Raw genomic sequence first — 20,415 nt, 5'->3', positions numbered from 1 at the left:
TGGCGCAGCCGGCTGCCGGTCCGGCCGCGACGCGCGCGCGGCGCCGGTCCCGAAGCGCCCCTGGGGCGGCCCCGCCGGGCCTGAGGCTCCGCGGCTCGGAGCGGCCGCGGCGTCCAGGAGCGAGCGGGGGTCACAGAACCGTGGAACGGCTTGGGTTGGAAAGGACCTTAAGGATCACCCAGTTCCGACCTGCCTGCTGTGGGCAAGAACACCTTCCACTGAGAGCTCTATCCAGCCTAGCCTTGAGCACTTCCCAGGGATGAGGCATCCACAACTTCTCTGAGCAACCTGTTTCAGTGCCTCGCCACCCTCGCAGTAAACAATTTTTTCCTAATAGCTAACCTACTATCGTTCAGTTTGAAGCCATTTCCCATTGTTCTGTTGCTCCTCAACCTTGTGGTCTCCCTTGTCTGCCCAGCCAGGTGCAGCTGATGTGTTGTGTTTTCAGCTGCGTCTGGCCAATAGATTCTGGAGCCAGAAAACAGATGCTGGTTAACTTGGGGATACACCCTGAAGGAGGCTTTTTGGAACCATAGCTTGCTAACGTGGGCCAGAGGACAGTTGAAGAAGCATCAGTTTTAAAGATGGTTTGACATGTCTGGATTTGAGAGGAAAGATCATTCCTGCTCTGTAAACACCACTGTGTTGTGCTGGGTTTTTGGGCAGCTGGAAAGGGGCAGGTACAGTACATGGGCACTTGCATATACACCTAAACCACGTAGCCCAGCTCAAGACTTTTGCCCCCTTTTATAGGCTACAGTTTTGCCTAAAAAACTGCACCTTGTTTGAAACGAACATGATTTTCATGTGGAACATGTTTTCTGTTTGTGTAATTCCTGCAGGGTGTTAATGGGCACAGGTTAATAGTCTTGTTATGCTTGGTTTGCTATGGAGAAAGTTGTCAAGGGTTGAGAAATTATTAACTTTAAGCATTTGTATGTAATGTGGGTAAAACATATCCCTCCACCTCCTTCCCCTGGAAATCCTGGGATCTACAGGGACACTAAGAGAATTGCCATTTAGAATGTTTTTCCCACTCTCACCAAGTATGATGGTCAAATAATGATATTAAGGGTTAAGAGACATAGTCATGGATGGTGCCAGGCTCCTTCTGGTGGTGCCCAGCAACAGGGCAAAGAGCAGTGACCATAAACTAAAACCAAGAAGTTTCACCTAAACATGAGGAAGAACTTCTTTACATTGAGGGTGGTGGAGCACTGGAATAGGGTGCGCAGGGAGGTCCTGGAGTCTCCCTCTCTGGAGACATTCCAAACCCACCTGGACACACTCCTCTGTCATTTGCTGTAGGTCACCCTGCCTTGGGTGGGAGTCTGGACTAGATGATCTCCAGAGGTCCCATCCAACCTAACAAATCTGGGATTATGGAATTCTGTGTGAATTATAAGGACCTGTAGTGATAAAAGCTTTATCATTAAAGAAAATTTGACTATGCGGCATGAAGCTGGAAGTGATTGTTTGTGCTAATAAGCCACAGTGGCTGGATGACTCTTGCAGTTTTGTTTCATTCCTCTACAATTCCTTCAGAGACTGGTGTTTTTTAGCCTTGGTTTCAGCTTAAAAATACTTCTGGTAAGAAAAAAATGTCACATCTGATAAGCCTTAATTGTGTGCTATAAAAAAAAGGCTATAGAAAAGGCTATAGAAAAAAAAAGGGGGAAGGAACAAAATAAATGGTTTGAAATACCAGCTCGTTTTTAAAAGCAATTCATAACAAACTTGCTAGCCAACTGATGTTTCTGTTTCTCTTGAAGACATGTTTGAAAGGATGTTCTTTCTATGAAGACAATGTACATTTATCTTTGATGTCATTCTTGATGTTATTTCTCCAAAGGGAATGCCTGAAACCTGTCTTGTAACATTTGCTGACATTCACAAATCTGTTGTTTGTCAGCTGTTCTTGCCTTTGAAGGACATGAAGCTCATTTGTATCCTGATCTGTTCTGAAATTGTGTCATCTGGGTGTTAAGAAAGTCTCCTTGCTTCTCAGGTTTGTGATGCCATTGCTCTGAGTACACTTGAAGGGAGACTGCAAAATCAGCTTGATAACCCATGGAAGAGCCAGGTGTGAACTGAGGGTAAGGCAGATCCTGTGTTTTATGGAGGTAGACACTCTTTTGATCAATAATTGGGCATCTCATCAAGTTGCTTATGTTGCAGTTTGTCATTCTGAGACAAAGCAGTGAACTCTTTAAAATCATTACATGGTTTATTTGTCAGTGCAGCAGTTAAATTCCATTGTATAAAAGTAAAGATGTATGAAATAGAAGTTACAGCTGAAAAGGCAAAATCATAATAAAAAAATGTAGTATTCTGACATAGCACTTAAAGGGATAGTGCAAGATATTCCTAATAGGTTAAAGTATAAAAAAGTTCTTAACATACGCCTGAAAGCTGTTTTCTGTGCAAAAGCTTAAGATGTCTGTGAGCATCTAAGATGCAGCATTTTGCAGAAACAAGATGTTTTCTGCATGTAGCCCAGGTGGTAGCCTGCATCTTCACTGATCCTAAGCTGTGACAGATTTTATGTTTTCATGCTTCATTACAGGTCATCTTAGGCTTTCCACTAAACCCCTGTCCTGCCTCAAGCTAGAGCAACAAATACAAATTACAGTTCTGCCTGACTGATAACACAGGACATAAACAGTAATTTTTGCAGAAAATGTGTTTCCTGTTTAAGTCAGAAAATAATTTGAGATGCTAGTTCTTAGACAATAGGATGTTACGTATGAGGAAGACGGAACAATAGCAAATACACTGCCTATAATAATAGAACTGAAATAGCCACAAAAGAATTAAAATAATGGAGAACCTGGAAACAAAAGAAGAAAAGGGGCTGTTGAATTTTAGAGCTAAAGAATTAATCTCACAGGTATGTTGGAATCTGCATTTTTTAAAATTATCCTTAAGTCATTGAAAGGTGTCTGTGCACACTGGGAAGGGGCAGTGAAGACTAGATTCAGATTACAAATTATAAGCATTTGGAAGATCTGCTAGAACACTAGGAAAGTGTATTTATAATTATGTATTCCCACAGGAACAGAAAACAGTATGCATCAGAGATGTTTCAAGACATGTTAAATAAGCTAATTACATTGAAATACAGATCTTCAAAGAATTCAGTGTTTAGAAATGGATTGTGTAAGGTCATTTTCCCAGCCTCTATTTTGGCTACAACCTTTGCTAACAACAAAGGAGTTTTTTGAAACATAAGCTATAAAGAATTTTTGGTCTGCTTGCACATCTCTGTGAAACTTTTTAGCAGCCTCTTCCCTTTCTGCTTCTCTCATCATCCAGCAAATAAGATGCCCTGCTTCTCTCATCATCCAGCGAGCCAGCCTTCAGCACTTTGTGCTGGTCTCACACTGTGAAATGCCATGATGCTCAGTGATGAACATGTGTGGCTACAAGGCCAGATCACTTGTGGAAGGCCTCAGAACAAGTTCTTTTAACAGAATTGCAGCTCAAGTGAACAAGTGAAGGCACATTGATTTTGCATAAGCTTACATTTTCTAAGGTGTGCCATGTAAAAGCAGAATCTGGAGCAGAGTGTTTTATTTATCTTGGGGTTTTCATTTATTTGATTTAGTGGTCAGAGGGATGGAGGAGCAAGCAGAAATTTATGTGTCTTTACAGCAGGAAAGACAGAAATGAAACGAGAAGAGGAAAAGGCAGTTGAATGCTACCCCTTCCTGCTAGATCCCTTCTTCTGCTGACCCTTCATTGGACATGGAGCATATCTGCCCCTTGGGAGCAGTGGTGCCAGTCCAGTGTCTCAAGACCAATGGAAGCAAAGGAGGCGAAGGCAGCATCAGCAGTTGCAACTCAGAATTTTACATGGGACTCAAAGTTTCAACAGGGAGAGCCAAGCCAATGGGCCTCATCTCATTGCTTGGGTGTCTGTGGTCTAGTTTATAGTGAGACTCATGCACTGGTAGCCGTGTCCAGTGGGAAGCTAAGTGTGTCCAGCCCTGTTTTCTGGCCCTGAGGCCAACTGACATTTAATGAGCTGCACCCCTGCTATTGAACCCTGAAAAACATGGTGGCTGCTGCCAAACTCACAGTGGGGGGCTGTGCCTCTGGTGGTTCCCAGAATCTAGGGCTTGCTTGGTGGGGAGCTGGCCCGCCTGGGGCAAGTCTGTGCGAGGACCTCCTGAACAGTGTGACAGTGGCAGCAGTTCAGTGCCAATGCCTGGGAATAGGCCATGGCATGTTTCATTCCACAGACATAACACTGTGCCTGCCCCCCATGTCTCTCTTTATAGCAAAGACATGAACCCTGCTAAGGCAGTAAGCAGCAATAAAAGCTGTTTACAAGTTGGTTGGCTGTTGGGGGTTTTTGTCTTTTCTTTTTTTTTAAATTAACCTTTTTTTCCCCCCACTTTCCGATTATGGATGTGATTAATTTTGCAGGTTGTTAACTTAGAAATAAGAAAAGCCAGATAAGGGTGTAGGGGTGGGGGGTATTAGTAATTCAGAAGAGTGTATCCTACATCACAAGCAAGAACAGCAAGTGCTTAAAACTACCTCCTTGTTTTTCTATAAAAGACTACTTAAATGTTGCTAATTGCACCAAGCCCCAAAAGTTACCATCCCATCTATATGCGCTTTCACCTTACTCCCTGGGTTTTTTTTATAACAACAAGAAAGCCCCACTGAAGTACAGTTCAGATACTGTACTTAATCTAATAGTCAATGTTACACTAAAAGTTTAAACAATGCCTGGTTTACTCTTCAGCAGAGGATTTCTCTCAGTGCTATTAGGGAAGAAAATGGCTTTGAAAGTGCTGAAGTAAGCAGTAAATCCCTCCTGCTTCTCTGTTTGTTCTGCACTCCTCTCAATAGGCTTGTATTGCTTGTATCTCCTGCAAGAAATGTGAACAGTTAGTTGCTGAAAGACTTTTAAAGGAGGATGCACATTTAGCATGTGACCAGTACATAAAAGCACTAATCATGTGCTCATCATGCATTCTCTCTCCTCCTTCCCTGTTCAATCACATCTGATGTCTGGCAGCCATAGGTCAGTAGGGGCCTGGTTGGTGAGAAGGAGTACTGGAGTACTGCTGCTCCATGGAAGTGTGTGTTTCTCACCACTCACTGGGAAGAGTGAGCACACACTTGACTCGGGAGTCTTCGTGCAGTCTCAAAGTCTCATCAGAAACTTTCAAACTAATAATGCAGCAACATGTGCTTCTGTTAATTACTGGCTGAATGCTCAGCATCTTTTCCCCAAAGAATTTATTAATCAATTATTTAATGAGGAATTTGTTTGGTTTCACTGCATATATAAATCACATCATGCAGTTTGAGTTTGCTTTCTGCTTAGATGAAGTTCCCAGGCCTGTTAGTATTACTGTTTGTGCTTATGGGCACAGAATGTAACTTTTTTTTTTTCTGAAAGTCCTTAACATCTGCACGTTTTCCAATGGTTTTGTGGCCTGAACCAGTAATCTCATTTTCTTGAATATTTGCCAGAATATTTGTGAGCTGCAATAGTAAAGAAACAAAAATGTAGCTAAAGCAAATTTAAATTGTTTGGTTCGTTGATTTAAATAATATTTTGACAGTTCTTTGAACTGTTTTTAATCACAGAAACTAGCAACTTACTTGTAAAGGACAAATGCCCCAATGGTAGCAAATACTGCCAACAAGCCAAGGAATATAAAGACACCTTCTGTTGTTCCAGATGATGCTCCTATAATTGAGAAAGTAGATTGATTAAAAGTTAGTCTCTATTTTACAGTGAGATAGGCTTTCCAAAGAAAATGCCAATTTTACTTAATGCTGTATGAATTGAAGCACAATTAGTAAAGTAATTTTAATATGCTAAGCATTGGAGGTCAGTGACTGGCAGGAGGTGGTGCTTTCACATCCTAATCCGTGTAATTCTTGATTCCACCAGAGTGTGAGTTGTACTTTGCCAGTTCTCGTATGAGCTGTGCTCCTCAGACACATGGCTACCCTTCCAGCATGGAGAGGAATGAAGAGCCCTGTTGGCACCCCACAAGGTGAAGCTAATTTGATCCCTGCCATTTGTTATGCTGGAGAAATGTTCACGCTGACTACAGGATAACTTTGACAAAATTGGATGGGCTCATCCAGAAGGCGATTTAAAGCAGCAACCTCTCTTAGATCCTAATTCTGCTTTGATTATAGCAGAAGCCCCAAAGTTCAAGTCAGCTTTGCCCTCTGGAGGAAACCTAGACAGACTAGCTTTATTGGGTAAAGCTAGTCTCTGTGAATACAGTTGAGGAAAACCCTTCTGCAGTTTCACCTTTAGGAGCCAGAATGCACTTAGAGGTCAGGCATTGTGCCTTATTCATAATGAACTGATTTCAGTACAGATAAACTTACACCTAGATTCAATAAAACCATCAAAAAATGCTATGGAAAATGACCACAAAGAGTCAGTTGTTTGGCTGATAGTAATTAGAGAGCTCAGAAGAGTCACTAGGACACTGTAATAGGAAGTCAGGAGGGCAATGAAGTGGGAGCAGAGAGGCAGCACTATCTTTTAGACTTCTGACTGAGGCTGAGTTTAATAGCTGGTTCTGTCAAAGTCTGCTTTGATAGCTATGAGATAGACACAGTGATACTTATCCAACCAAAGGTAAAGCTCCTCTTCAGAAACAATTACCCTGGGCAGACTCTGTAGTCACTGGATGTTACACAGATCATTCCAGAACATGATTCATCTTATCCTCATATAGAAATAGAAACCATGTCAAGGCCCATGGGCAGTAAAGAAGGGCCCAGGGCAGCCAGCTGTGCTGCAGGCTTTGATTCTGTCTCAATTGAGCTGAATTCCCTTCTGTTTCTGCTATCTCTCCATGTGTGGAGTGGGCTGGCTGGCATGTTCCCCACCTGCTTTTCTGCCCAACATTTTTCTGTGGAAAATTACATTATGGCTTAAGAACTGTTCATATTCTGTGATACTGAATAGTTTGTGTAATTACTGTACTCACTGGATTGTAAACAGAAGTCAAACCAAGGTCTAACAGCTAAAATTCCCCCAGGGAAATAATCATCATTTTATCTTTGCATGGACTCTTAGACAAGCTGCTGCAGTCTCAGCTGAGGCTTCCAGGCACAATAAGAACCCCGCTATGTATTCCTGTGCTCTTTCCCCCTGCAGGGAAATGACCACAGGGAGAAGCTTTTCACCAACAACCCACGTCTGCTCTTTGTGGACTCACCTCCGTTTACAGAAATCAGGGCACTGGCAAGGGCTTGACTTGTGTCATCACCCAGGGTGATGTTGATACAGTACGTCCCAGGTTCCTCAAAAGCTCTCCTGATGGTGAGTAAACATTCATCCGTGACGACGACGGGGTCACATACCACGCTCTTGGACACCTGGCACGAGGGGTCAGAAACTACTGTGCAGACATCTGTGGGGAGACTGGCATGGGAAGAGAGAGCACATTGCATCTGTGGAGTCCTGCCAGCCCAGTTAGCCCAGTTCATAGACAAAGTGCACTGGTGCATCAGTTTTATGCTGGTACCTGTTGAAATCAGTGGCACTATAGTGATTTAAGCGTATTTTACTAATGCTGTATGGGTTTTTTGCATACCTGTACATTTATATATGTACATGAGGATTTTATATAGAATGCATGTATACAATCTGTATAATTATCTGCTTATTTTGCTTATCATTTAACATTTTATGGTGATCACAGGATTACCTGCATCAAATCAACTTATAAAGTCCATTACCTTTAATACACATCTTTAAGAAAGGAATGCAGATTCTTTTAACTAGTATCATGTGCTGGAAAAGAAAATACTCCCTTAAGAGAGGCTAATTGTATTCCAGTTGCATTACCACAGTGTTTTTTTGTACTTCTTAGTCCTCTCAACTCTAACCTTCTAAGACCTACGAATACTAGTCCAATGTTTTTGCATCCAAGAAATTGCTTGGACTCACCCATGTACTCCAAGTGTCAAAAACTCATGGCCAAAAAGAAAGGATTTCCTTACAAATTCAGTAAACTGCTTCCCACTTTACTCTAAGTGCTGAAATCTTGTCTTGGCCAAGAGATTGTAAATTGTTTTTTCCCCTCAATCAGTTCCTTATTTTCACTGACTGGATGTTTGCTCTGAATCCTAAGTCCCTGGCAGTAGGCTCTGTTGGCACAGTTTAAAAATGAGACTTGCATTATCTTTAGTTCCCATCAAGAAATAGAAACACTGCAGTTCCCAAATTTTGTTTGTACATCTGCATCTAAGTGCATACAGCATTCCAGCACCTAATTAGTTTTAAACAGGGAAGATTGACAGCTTCATTCACAGACTTACCTCCCTTGGCAGGTAACAACAAAGTCAACCAGTGAGTTTTCAGCTTGACTTTCTGTCATCTGGATGCTTGTCATCTGAATAATATTTACCTCGAGGATTCCCTCTGGGAGAGGAAACACATATCAACTGTAGGACACATGACAAGCTTTGAAGTATATGTGTACTGAACCTCAAGTGTTTGGCTGACGCTCAGTTCAGGTCTTGTTTTTCATAACCTCCTCCCTCCCTTAGCACTCCTCTTGAAGGCTTTGAAAGCTGAGAAATTTTCCAGTGCTTTCCTTGTGAGGCTGCTCCTTTCTGGTCTGCCTTTTTTTTTCCTCATTATTGTTATTTACTTCCTTGTTTTGCTAAATCACTTCCCACTACATGAGATTTCTCTGCATTCAAAGGTCAGTTCAACCTTATGTAAACCTCCTCCCCAGCCCATGTGCTCCTGCTGTGGCATGTTCAGAAGCTGGTGACAGAGAAAGGAGTGACACAATGCACATCCCCACCAGCACATGGGGTCAGCCATCAGCAGGGATCCAGCCCAAGGTCCAGCCCCACGTGTCTGAAAGCAAGGGGTCATAACCTCTGCAAATAACCCCTGGCAGAGTGCAGGCAGAAACCAAAGTCAGCCAGTTAGATGTCTGTACATTAATCCTTAAAACTCTCAGCTATGTCTATGAGAAGGATATTTTTGTGCATCTCATGTAATTGATAAAAATGTATCTAAATAAACATTATTTCTACCATGCATTGTTGTTCATTGTTAGCACCATTCCTCTGTTCAGGTGTTGACCCACATCCTTACCTACAACAGCAATACTACTTCCATAGTATCCATTTCTGTAAATATGGCAGCCTCCGTCAGGATTATCCTCCACCGACTCGACAGTGGGAGAAGAGTCAGAATCAGAAGATGGCCTGGTTGTAACTGTTCGAGGCAGAAGAAATAGAGGTGCAACAACTTTAGAATAAGCTCTGCTTAGGGATATTCTGAACAAAGCCACATGTTCCAACTGCCTTCATTCCATAGGTTGTCAGTGGCTTTGGTTTGCAGCTGTGCAGTCGTGTGTGTATCTCTGTTATGAGCTCATGGCAGTAATCCCTAAAGAAAACACATGTGCCCAGCTTTAGAACCCTAGAGTGGCCTGGGGAGCCTCACTCCAAAAACCACCTGGCTAGTCACCCATCTCTGTGAAATGAAAGGGAGACTACAAGTTGTACTATAATTAAGTACTTCTTTAAAATCCCCAAATCAATTATATAAGAAATCCAAAGGCTAATAAAATATTTAAAATGCTTTTTTAAAAGCTGGTATTTCCCCACTGCTCTACATTACAGCTAGTGGAAAAATGAAGAGGGGAAGTGGTGAAAATTATATCTTCTCTTTCATGTTTCATTCTCACTCCATATTTTGGTAAAAGCACATATTAAAATATGAAATTTGAAAAATATAGCCACATTTACAGTTTCACAGTAGTATTATTATGGCTGAAACTGCAGGCCTTCTTAAAACCCTCTGAGATGATAAACCAATGCTGAACATAATAAAAGTTATTCTGAAATATGTTTAGTCAATAAATTTAAAATATGTTAGTCAATAAATTTAAAGTGGAAAAGCTGTTCTGGGTTAATGCCATGTGGAAATCTCATATTTTTGAATATGACTAGGTTTTTCTAGTTCAATCTAATCTCATTTAATTTTGGATGGGAGTAATGCAATCCAGAAAGGAACTTGCTATAAGAGTGTTCTGAAATTCCTTTTTCTCACTTGAAATTTACATTTTACCTCAGAAAATGAGCCTGAGTAGACAAGGCTAGAATCTCCAGACCAGGTGTGGCAGAGAGAATACAAACTTACATTTATGTTCACCTGAAGACCTTTGTAAGTGTGGTGGTAGAACTGGATGCATAAGGAGTTAAATGTGTAAGTGATCCCTACCACAGAATCCTAGAAGAGTTAATGCTTATTGATTCTGTCTCTTAGCCAATTTTATAGAGGGTTTCCAGAGGCTTGCAGCTCTTTCATGATGACAGTAAAACTACTAAAGATATTAACTTAAAACATCAGAATATAGAGTTTTAGCATAGCTCCTAATGCCAGTGCTATTTGATAAATGCTTACCTGCTGAGGTGGGCGGTGGTGCAGTGGGTGTTACTGGCCTGCAAGGTACAGGTATAATGGCTTGGACAGTTAAATTCAGAGTGAAGTTTCCTTGCAGAGTGTAGGTGTGAGATGTACTAGAACCACTGGCTACAAATAAGCCACTTCCATCTCCGAAATTCCACTTGTAGGAGATGGCAGAATTATTCAGATAGTAGCTGGGATCGTGGATCTTCACATCAAATGTAATTGGTGAGTCTTTGATGAAAATGGAGTCTGAGATGTTGCGGTCATGTTTTTGGAACATACTCACAATTACTGGAATTTTGTCTGGAGGGAGGAAAAAGAGGTAAATAAATAAAGCAGAGATACCTGGCTGCAAACAATAAACAATTCCAAAGCCCCTGAACAGCAACAGCCAGAATGAGAGATGCAAACATAGTATCTTTAACACAGGTGTCTACTTTGATTTATGATCTGAGGAGTGAATGTCAGTAGGAAACAGCCAGAAAAAATATGGGAACAAATGAGGAATCACAGACATCTGTGGAAGATTGCATTATCTCTCGTAAGTAGTTTTCCATTACAAAGTGGAGGGGTCATTACTGAGCTAGACAAAAAGGTTACTTTAGATACTCAAGGCAATTTACCAGAGGATTCCACTTTCATGCTAAAAACCTTTCTCAGGCCAGTGTCTTCTCTTCATGCCAGACAATGCTTGTGCTGAATTTTTAACAGCTAAGCAACAAATACCCCCAGCATGTCACTACAGCTGATTCCAGCACGCTCACCTGTTACAGTGTAGACTGTTTTTGCTCTTGCAACTGGAACAAATCCTGAGTGCCCTCTCCTGTAAATGGACACTGCCATCCCGTGTTCGCCAAGAGTGATATTTGCTGTGTTGACTGAAAACTTTTCTGAAGATCGTCCCATTGTTTGGTAATACTGACCTGAAACAGAACATGAACTTAACATTTTCCCCCTCAGCCTCGCCACAAGTTGGTTAATGAGAGGCAAAGTCTCTGAGAATCTTAGATTGTCAAAATCAAAATTAATAGTTTAGAAATGTCTTCCAATAATCTGACAGGTGATTTTGAAGGACTCGATACTTTCACAGTGCGTTTACTCACATAAATTCCGGTTTTTCAAAGTTGTCAAAAAGATATCCCCAGTTTCACTAATCCAAGAAAGAATTGCCAAGACATCTACAACTTTCCAAAGCAGATACATTACATTAAGTCATTAGGATTATGTAGTGGATGGTGTGAGGCATTTTAAGTGATCTTGTGCTTGCTTTCAGCATAGCCAGACAATACAATACCTCTTACTTCATACTCTAGAACCATTTTAATATATTCGATTATTTGTCCTTTTTAACAGCTGACTGAGGTAGGTAAATAGTATCACCTCTGCATAAAATTTGGAATAATATTATTATTATTACTCATAGTGATACTGACAACAATACTGATTTCGCCAGGCAAACTGAACACTAGGATTTAGTACATAACCAATGGCAGGAATAGCCCAACTCAGGAGCAGGAAACATTGAAAATCAACATCTGTGACCAGAGCAGCAGCACAGCCAGTGGCAGCTCTCACCTCCCTAGAGACAAGAAGTGCTGCACTGTTAAACTGGTGATACACAGCACTGTGTTCTCTCTTAAATCTAGAAGTCTTAAATGGCAGTGAGCTGTCAATAAATCGTCTGACTGACCTGCTCAGACTCTCTGTTTTTCTAGAAAAATATCTTGACTAGTACTGAAAGGAAATTAATTTTCTTCAGTGGTAGTATTGTGAATGCAGGTTTAAAGAGAATCTTCTGGTAATCTATGATTTCTAGGCCAAACAACTGATGGCCCCTCTGGAAAAGTGGGGAATTAATTATTTCCACTCAAGAGTGTGGAATAATTTTTAAATCGCTTTTAGTAAAACATACTTGACAAGTGAGTTGTGTACAAAGGGAATATAAGGTTAGCAGCATCACCCCAACCAAGGCATGTGTTGCAGTACTAACCAAAAGTGTGAAACACATAGACAAAGTTCCTTCTCCTCCAGCCAGGGTTACGAGGGAAAGAACGCCCATCTGGGAATACATTATGGCTGTGGTTGCTTGTGCAGTTTTCCCAGCCACAGTTGTCAGTCCATTCAGTCCAATTGTAGACATAGACTTGCTGATCCATGGAAGCAGGAGGATCTAAGGACAGAAGTAGGATATGTTCTGGTCAACTGAGAAATGTGCAGAGGGTCAGAAAACAGGAGGCAAGCACCACAGGTTATAGCAGTTGCTGCATTTAAACAACAGGTGAAGTGGGGTATTTTTAGACTGACGTTAATTGTTTTTTCCTAAAGTTGTGCTTTGTTTGGTTTTTAATGTAAATACAAAATTGTTCTGTCTTGGTGCTATTTTACTAAAAGGTTTTAAAAAAAACAACTTTACTGTCTCATGGGCCAGACACAATTTAGAAGTGCTTGCCCAAAAACTTGCTGTTGACTACACAGGATGCTACTGTTTCACCGAGGATAACGGAGCTACCTAAATATTTGGCAGGCAGAATCTAAAATTTTAAGTACAAAGAGTGGCTGTGAAAGCACTGTAAGGAAGTGACTTTGTTTTGTCAGAAAAGTTTTCTATGGCACCTTTAAATAACTTAGATATGAATTTCTGTCATTTTCTGAATGTAAATAGGAAGTTTCCTCCCCCAAACAGCACAGCAGATATTAAGTAGAGTATGGATATAAGCTGTTAACAAAATATTAGATAGTTAAGTGCAATTTAGGCTGACAAAAAAAACTTGCTGATATGCCTTGAAATGAAAATTACTTTGATCAGTAAAAAAATTTGTTGAACATTTATGCATTCAGAGGATGAAAGGTACAACAACATGTGTTGTTCTAGATCCAGCAGCTTAAAACACTGGAATTATGATAGGCTTTTTTCTCCATGTAGCAGTAAATAAGATGAAAAAGGGTGATTTTCTGAGGAACATATTGTTTGATTTTTAGATATTTATTTGTTAATTTTTAAATTCCTAAAATGTGGAAGTGTGAGATTTACTCTTTTGTGCAGATATGGTAACTGAATTCTACAATTCATAATTGAAAAAAACCCTCCATTTTATAAATTGACAGCTTTATAAGTTTGAAATAAAACAGTGTAATTGTGCAACATTGTGCCTGAGCTGAAAAGCAGTAACAGTCCTGTTGGGAAGTCAGATTATGTGACTGTTTTGGGAAGGCAAGTTTATAACAATGGTCAGTCTCAAATTACCTGGTCAGTGTATATACAATGGGTCAGAGCACTAAAAATACCACAGTTATCTTAAGAAAAAACTGGTGTGGCACAGGCTGGGTATGCACAGGTAAGTGTTATCAGTTAAATCCAGCATGGCTCCTGTTCATTTGGTGTACCTGTGATGCTTTCAGAGCTCAGTGACACACTCACAGCAGCAACCAGGCAGATATGAGCATGGTGCAGGGAAATTGCCATTACCTACCCTGGGTACAGTTTCTCCTGTATACTATGTTGCCATCATTATCTTCTGTCTGGCACTTGGGAAACTGGAGAGTCACAACAAAGCTCACATTGGATCCTACCAGTGCTGGGCTGTCACTGTCCAGTTTGGCTGTCACCCTTCCACCTGTAGAAAAGAAAATGGTCTTTGCTGCAGTAAGGGGTGCATCAGAGCAGAACCTGCCATCAACTATGCACCCTTTACAGTAGAAATGCTTTCTTGGTTACTCTGTTTCTAAGGGCTTTTGTGCTCCTAAGTGACTTGAGATCTTACCAAAATCCCAGCTTCAAACGATCAGAGGGACTCAGTGTATTCCCCCTAGATCACTTACTGGTCTGCCATTAATTTTCTTCCTAGAGCTAAGAATATAGTTTTCTACCTGTGGGGGTCAATACATTTCAAAGGAGAAAATTTTTGTTTCTCCCCAGGGATAGTAATTTGCCTTTAATTCAGACCAGATGACAATAAACATGGTCTTTGCTGAAGCTGTCAGTGTGAAGCCCACGTGCCCTACTGAGGTAGCAATTGAAGCTGCCTGTCCTCCAGGGCATGTTTCATGTAATCGATTGTGCTGGAGCCCTGACCATCAGTACTTCTTGGTAAGTGTTAATGTCTGAGATTAGTCATAATGGGAAAGCATTTTATGAAATAACTCACTGTTCTGCTTCCTCAGACAACCCACTGGGAATGGTATCAAACCCAATCATCTCTAACTTGCCATTCTGTGCAGCAGTGGATATTGCCCCTATGAAAATGCTCTATAGCACCTGCACTCTGCACTGTGGTGGATTTTGTGGCCACTACAGTTTTTCAAGTGTGCTATCACCTTTCCAGCAGTCCTTCCATCTGGGATCTCCTTCTTCCCAGAAAGGATAAAGTTTTTCATTCCATTTATTTTGATCACTAGACCAGCCTTGTAGCTTCTTGTAGGATGTGACAGGAGAAGTGCTTCCATGGTTCAACACATCTTGAAACCCTAGAGAGAAAATCAAACATCAGTATTAATGTAATGCAATTTACCCTACTACTTTATAAAAACATTACTCTTGTGCTGAACTTTAGTCATGTACTGGTAGAAAACTTTCCACCAGTAGAAAATTATGGAATTTTATCATTGCAGCTATAAACACTTACATCAGCTATAATCAACATAAAGAGAATTCCTCCACTGTCAGACTGACATATTTTGCTACTTGTAGTACTGCAAACTTCCCAGACAAAGAATAAAAATGTTTACAATGTTTTGACCGTATCAGAGCAATGGTTTGCAAGAGTTTACATAACCCTGCAACAGTCAGGCTCTCTGCACAGAGGTTGCTTGATTCCTGAATGCTTTGCCTGGTAATAAATCTGCAAGTAAAAGGCTAATGGGATAAATTCATTCTGTGTCTGAGTTGTGCTCTAGTGGAAGTTTTGCCAGGAATTAATTTTGACCCAGTGCAGCTCCTTTGGTGAGTTGGCTGGTGGTTTGGGTGGGAGGGGTGGAACCAATTATAACAGAAGCTGGTATTTCCAGAAAAGGAAATTTAGAGTTGAATAGTAAATTCAATGTGTTTATAATATAACAACAATAACATATTAGCTTCATGCCTTTTATTTAGAAATGGCTCCGATATTAAATAACTTCAATAACCTCTTTCTTCTCATATTACTACAAATGATGGGCACAAACTTTTCCCAGGCTTCTAGGATCCCTCTTTCTGTCACAAAGCACACATAGTGGAAAGCAATGTAAATATCTAAGTAACCTGTAGCAACATGTTGGCCACTGTAGGATGTCATAAAAATACATTAATAAGAGGGCTCATGAGCATAATTCCATGAAAGCCTGGAGGCTTTGAAGAGCTCTGCCATGTTAATCAGGTAAGCTAACTGCTGGGTGTGCCATTCTGTCACAACATTAAGGGAGTTAGAATTTCTGCTTTCCATGGCTTTATTGTAAAGGTACAGCTGATGCAGAATGCTACTTAGATTTATACCCAAGTGCAACAAAGTTCTGGATGACTTCAGGGAAAATGCAGAGCCTGAAAGAAGAGCAAGAATTGCCCTGTATGCTGTAACCTAACCGGTAGTGTTGGAATTTCTCCAAGCTTTGGGAAAGACACAGAGCAGGTGTAGCCAGTTTAAGCACGGTCTTTAGAGGTGGTTGTCTCCTAATTTTACTGCAAGAGAGACTCAGAGAAACAGCTCAGAAGAAGAGGCTGCTGTCTCTTGGTGTTTTATTGCCCAGTGAGATTTCTGCTGGGCAGGAAGAACATCGCTTGGCCAGTCCCATCCCCACTCTGAGATGATCATGGTAGCTCTCGCCACACTCTTGAAGACTGAACAGTTTGAGGAAAAGAACAGACTTTGCACTCAGAGACACAATCTCCCACAGTCTTTTGCCCTCCAGGAACTCCCTGCAGTCTCACTTAAATCACTTGAATCAAGTCTTTCCTGCAGATTTAATATTTTTTGATGTGAGCAAGCATAACATTATGACTGGTGTTTACTTAATGACCTGGTTCACATGCTGTATTGTTTTGAGTCTTGGTCAGAAGAAGAATTTGCTAATGTTGTTGTTCAGAAACTTTGCTCAGGAAAAAAACAAATTAGCAACCATAAAAGTACTTCACAAAGGCTTAGCAAGTTCAATTACACTTTAGGTATCATTAAATTAATGTCTCATTCAAAAGTAAATGGCTACATAGTTTTTGTAATTTGTTTTTCCCATTCTCCTTGATTTTACCTAAAAATTATTTAATGAATAAAAATGTTTTGATTTTGTCAGATCAAAACTTTTCAATCATTGTTTTTTCCCAAATGTGCAATTTATCAAAAACAGCTGGGGCACTTTTAATTTTATAAATGCTTTTAATTTTGTGTTTTCATTAACAATCCTTGAATTCAGAATTAATTTTCTAGTTCAGTAATAGCTGTTGTTACTGCTTCTAAATCACAAGCTGCTTAGGTATTTCTTTGCCTCTCTGATGTGCTTTCAGTCAAATATAAAACATTTCACAAGCTTCAGGACAAGACAAAGATGGTTTTTCAGACAAGGAAAGACTTCTGCACTGGTTTCTCTAACACATGGAACTGAAGATTTTCTGTTGGTGAATTTAAAGGAACAAAAAGCTTTAATGTATTTATTTTTTAACAATGAAAACCACTCAAGAACAGATGTTGGTCATAGCCAAAATTAGAGCAATTCAGTTCAAAATAGACAGAGTAATGTTATGCTCCAAGGAACAGATTCCTGTAATAGTTTTGGTGAGGTGATCACAGGGGAAGAGATCTTTGATTGACTTTCTTCTTTCTCATTCTGGCTCTCATTTTGGTGAAAAACGTAGCAGAGACAAGTTCAGTATTTCCTGTGAAAGTGTATCAGCCATGAAAGAGAGAATGAGCGCCAGTGTTAGGACAGCAGAAATAGAAAGATGACCCAGCTAAAGAGGATGAAAGTATAGTAGAAGTAAAAAGGCTGATGGAATGGCACCAGACTGTAACATAAACTTTCTAAAGTTATGTATAGAAACATAATATAGCAGGACAAAAAAGTATTTGAGGAATAACTTGAAAAAACATAAAAACTACAAATTAATGGGTTTTTTTTCACCAAATATAAACTGAGTTGGAAAGCTTGCCAGGATGTATAGGGCCAAAAGATGATGTAGACGCAAAAGAAGCATGCAGGGAAGGTAAAGGGGTAGCACAAAAGTCAAATAGGTCAATTGGTTTATATTTTCATTCACAAAGGAAGAACATAAGAAGTTTCTATGATAGATTTTTTTTTTTTTTACAATGACAGAGAATATATCTCAAAATGAAATGTTGGCACAAAAAACCCAATTATAGAACAAATCAACAAAATGACAAAGTTGTCTAGATAGCATGGCCCAAGTATGGAAGTTATTCAAGAGTGAAATAAATGAGCTATTAACCATAGCATGTAACATCTTGCTTAACACTGCTTCAGTGACTGAGAAACAAAAATTGGCAAATGTGATGACAGTTTTTAAAAACACTTCCAGGGAAGATTTAGAGGATTAAAAAAACCCTTTAGGGCTCAAGTTGGAGAAGCTGGTAGGAACAGCAGTGAAGAACAGAGCAAGTAGGTACAGCGCATTAATACGATTTGCCATAAAAGGAGTGCATTGCTCACAAACATATTCTGAGTTTTGCGAGGGAGACAGAGAGCATGGGAACAGGGCTGACCTGCTTGTTGCAGTCTGCTTGAGTTCCAGACAGCACTTGATGAGGTCCCTTGCTAAAGGAACATAAAGCAATTAAGTTACCGTGGGATAAGAATGAAGGATTGATTTCACATGAGTAAATGATTGGTTAGGATATTAAAAACAAAAAGTTATGAATAAGTGCCCAGTTTTCTCCATTGTTAAAATAATTTTAAATGTTCATAATCTGGAAAACAGATAAACAGCAAAGTTCTTTAATCTGCTGAGGATTGTGCATTAAAGTAATAGAGGGGAGGACTGTATGAAACTAGATTACTCAAGAATAAAATGGTATGAAATTCAACAGAATTAAATGTAACCTTACATTGAGAATGAGGGGCTCTAAACTAGCTCTAAACTCGGAAATGGGATCTTGCAGCTTTACAGTTTTGAATGCAGTACTCATTGGTAGTTGAAAACCTAGAAAAAGGCTAGATAGAGAACAAAGATGAGAACATCATTACAGCATTTTATAATGCCATGTCTTGAGTACTGTATGCTCTGTTCTCTGCGTCTCAATCACTATAAAAGAACTGAAAAAATACAGAGAGAGGTGGCAAGGACGCTACAAAGGGATAGAATTGTTTCCATATGAGGAACAGCTAAATAGACTGTGTCTTGAAGCCTGGAGAAGAGGTGACAGGGGAGAATATAAAAACAGAACCATGAACAGCATGGAGGAAGAAGCTGAAGGTACAAAAGTTAAGGGGAATCAAATGAAACCAGCAGGTTACAGGTTCTAAGCACATTAAAGGTACTTCTTCACATAAGGTACAATTAAGGTGTGAATTTTTTTGCTGGCAGGATGCAGTGTGTCCCAAAAATTTACACCTGTTGCAGTGAAAACCCAAAATGCATGAACAGATGGAAAAAGTCTAGTAAAACCTGTTAAATACAATGATGCTGCACCTGACAGAGGCAATTCTATAAATGCTATAAATCATCAAAAGCTGGGAAAGTGTCCTGACCTGCGCAGTTATACATCCAGTACTGTTCTCCACTGGAGCCAGGTACAAGGCTAGATGAATGCTCAGATGGACTTCAGCTGTTAAGGTTTTCAATTTCCATACTGTACATTCTGGAATTTGAGCTTAAAACCCCATTTCTACATTCCCAGCCCTGGGAATCAGGGAGTCATCATAAGACTCGAGTCAAATTGGGAGCCCGGAAAGAAGCATATCAACCCACTCCTTGCCCACTGTGGCTTGCAGATCTAATTTCTTGGCTGGGCTCCTTGAAGTTAGGGATCCACAGGTCCAAGTGTCCCAGTGGGGAGCACTGTTTCTGACCTGGCCTCTCCCAGCCACAGCTGAGCCAAGCCAACTGTGCCAAGTCCCTTCTGCATCTGTTGTTTTAGCCATGCTTGAACTGGGGAAGTACTGCTAAGAATTTGCTGCCAAGAGCCAAGGTTTAGCTCCAGTCAGCTCCATGTACGTGTGGAGCACAGGGAACAGATTACTGAGCAGTTCTTAGCACACTTCTCCAACTCAGGCAGCTTTTCTACCCCGAGCCAGGCAACCCCAGGGTGGAACCGGCTGTCGCCTACTGGGTGGCAGGCAGGGCTCCAGCAACCACCACGGGCGCTGGGAGCAGCCGCTCTTCCTGCGCTGGCTTGGCACACGGAACACAGCGAGGCAGGAGGCAGGGATGCGGGGCTTGGGAGGCACTCACGTGTGGCGGCAGCGCACAGCAGTGCTTGGGCCAGGAGCAGCAGTGCGAGGTGGCGGCGAGCAGCGCTCATGGTTCCGGAGAGCCCGGGCCGGGGCAGCACCTGCCGGGAGTGGCGTGGCCGGGGCCTGCGCACGGCAACTCCTCTGCTCCCCTCGGCAAGGTGAGAGTGAAGTTTCTCTGCCGCTCTGCTCTCCGATTAAATGAAGGGCCCCGGGACTCATCATGTGATGGAATTAAGCAGAGATGCATGATTTTGTCTTCAGCTTCTTTCAGCTCATGTGCTTATGACTCACTCCCTTTGCTTTCAGCGTTCCCTGGGATTACTGCGAGACCTGTTCGGAGCCACACCATTCACCTCACAGGCATTTTTATACTAGTTTTGCACTGTGATCAATTTTTGTACTTAATTTGTTTTTAAATTAGGAATACTTATTTCCAGAAATCCAAATTAACTCTTGCCCCAGCCTGATTTGCAAGTGTTACTGCAACAGCTCACTGCATTTGATGAACCCATGGCTACTTAACCACGTGGCTCGTCCCATATGCTGGGCAACAACTCTAAACTAAATGGAAAGTGGCCAGTTCCAGCACATCTCTTGACTTGGCTCCT

At 41.0% G+C, this 20,415-nt stretch overlaps 1 protein-coding gene and 1 long non-coding RNA gene across 2 annotated transcripts; one reads left to right on the top strand and one right to left on the bottom strand.

Annotated features, from left to right (window-relative positions):
* The first annotated feature begins 62 nt into the window (after nt 1-62).
* LOC128815391 (uncharacterized) lies at nt 63-7,242 on the top strand. The gene is made up of 3 exons (XR_008439630.1): nt 63-315; nt 2,009-2,096; nt 7,154-7,242. It is a non-coding gene; the product is annotated as an uncharacterized LOC128815391 (long non-coding RNA).
* Nucleotides 2,209-19,952, bottom strand: GPNMB (glycoprotein nmb). Its single transcript, XM_053992088.1, has 11 exons — nt 19,806-19,952; nt 14,750-14,899; nt 13,906-14,049; nt 12,426-12,605; nt 11,200-11,358; nt 10,430-10,738; nt 9,113-9,235; nt 8,320-8,422; nt 7,215-7,420; nt 5,626-5,713; nt 2,209-4,883 (listed from the first exon to the last, which is right to left on the bottom strand). The coding sequence occupies exons 1-11, from the start codon at nt 19,873-19,875 to the stop codon at nt 4,730-4,732; spliced, it is 1,686 nt and encodes a 561-aa protein (XP_053848063.1). The 5' UTR covers nt 19,876-19,952; the 3' UTR covers nt 2,209-4,729.
* Between the last annotated feature and the right edge of the window lie 463 nt (nt 19,953-20,415).

The sequence above is a fragment of the Vidua macroura genome, chromosome 1 (genome assembly GCF_024509145.1).
Source record: "Vidua macroura isolate BioBank_ID:100142 chromosome 1, ASM2450914v1, whole genome shotgun sequence".
Lineage (NCBI taxonomy): Eukaryota > Metazoa > Chordata > Aves > Passeriformes > Viduidae > Vidua > Vidua macroura.
This window is presented reverse-complemented; position numbering and strand designations above follow the sequence as displayed.

Bases quoted from the DNA above. Each gene is read 5' to 3' on its own strand.
- GPNMB (XM_053992088.1), bottom strand. From the start codon at position 19,875: ATGAGCGCTGCTCGCCGCCACCTCGCACTGCTGCTCCTGGCCCAAGCA. The intron at 10,739-11,199 runs GTGAGCGTGCTG...TCCTCCCTCCAG, and splicing joins AACAGTCTACACTGTAACAG to ACAAAATTCCAGTAATTGTG. The intron at 5,714-7,214 runs GTGAGTCCACAA...TCTCAATTATAG, and splicing joins CCTGATTTCTGTAAACGGAG to GAGCATCATCTGGAACAACA.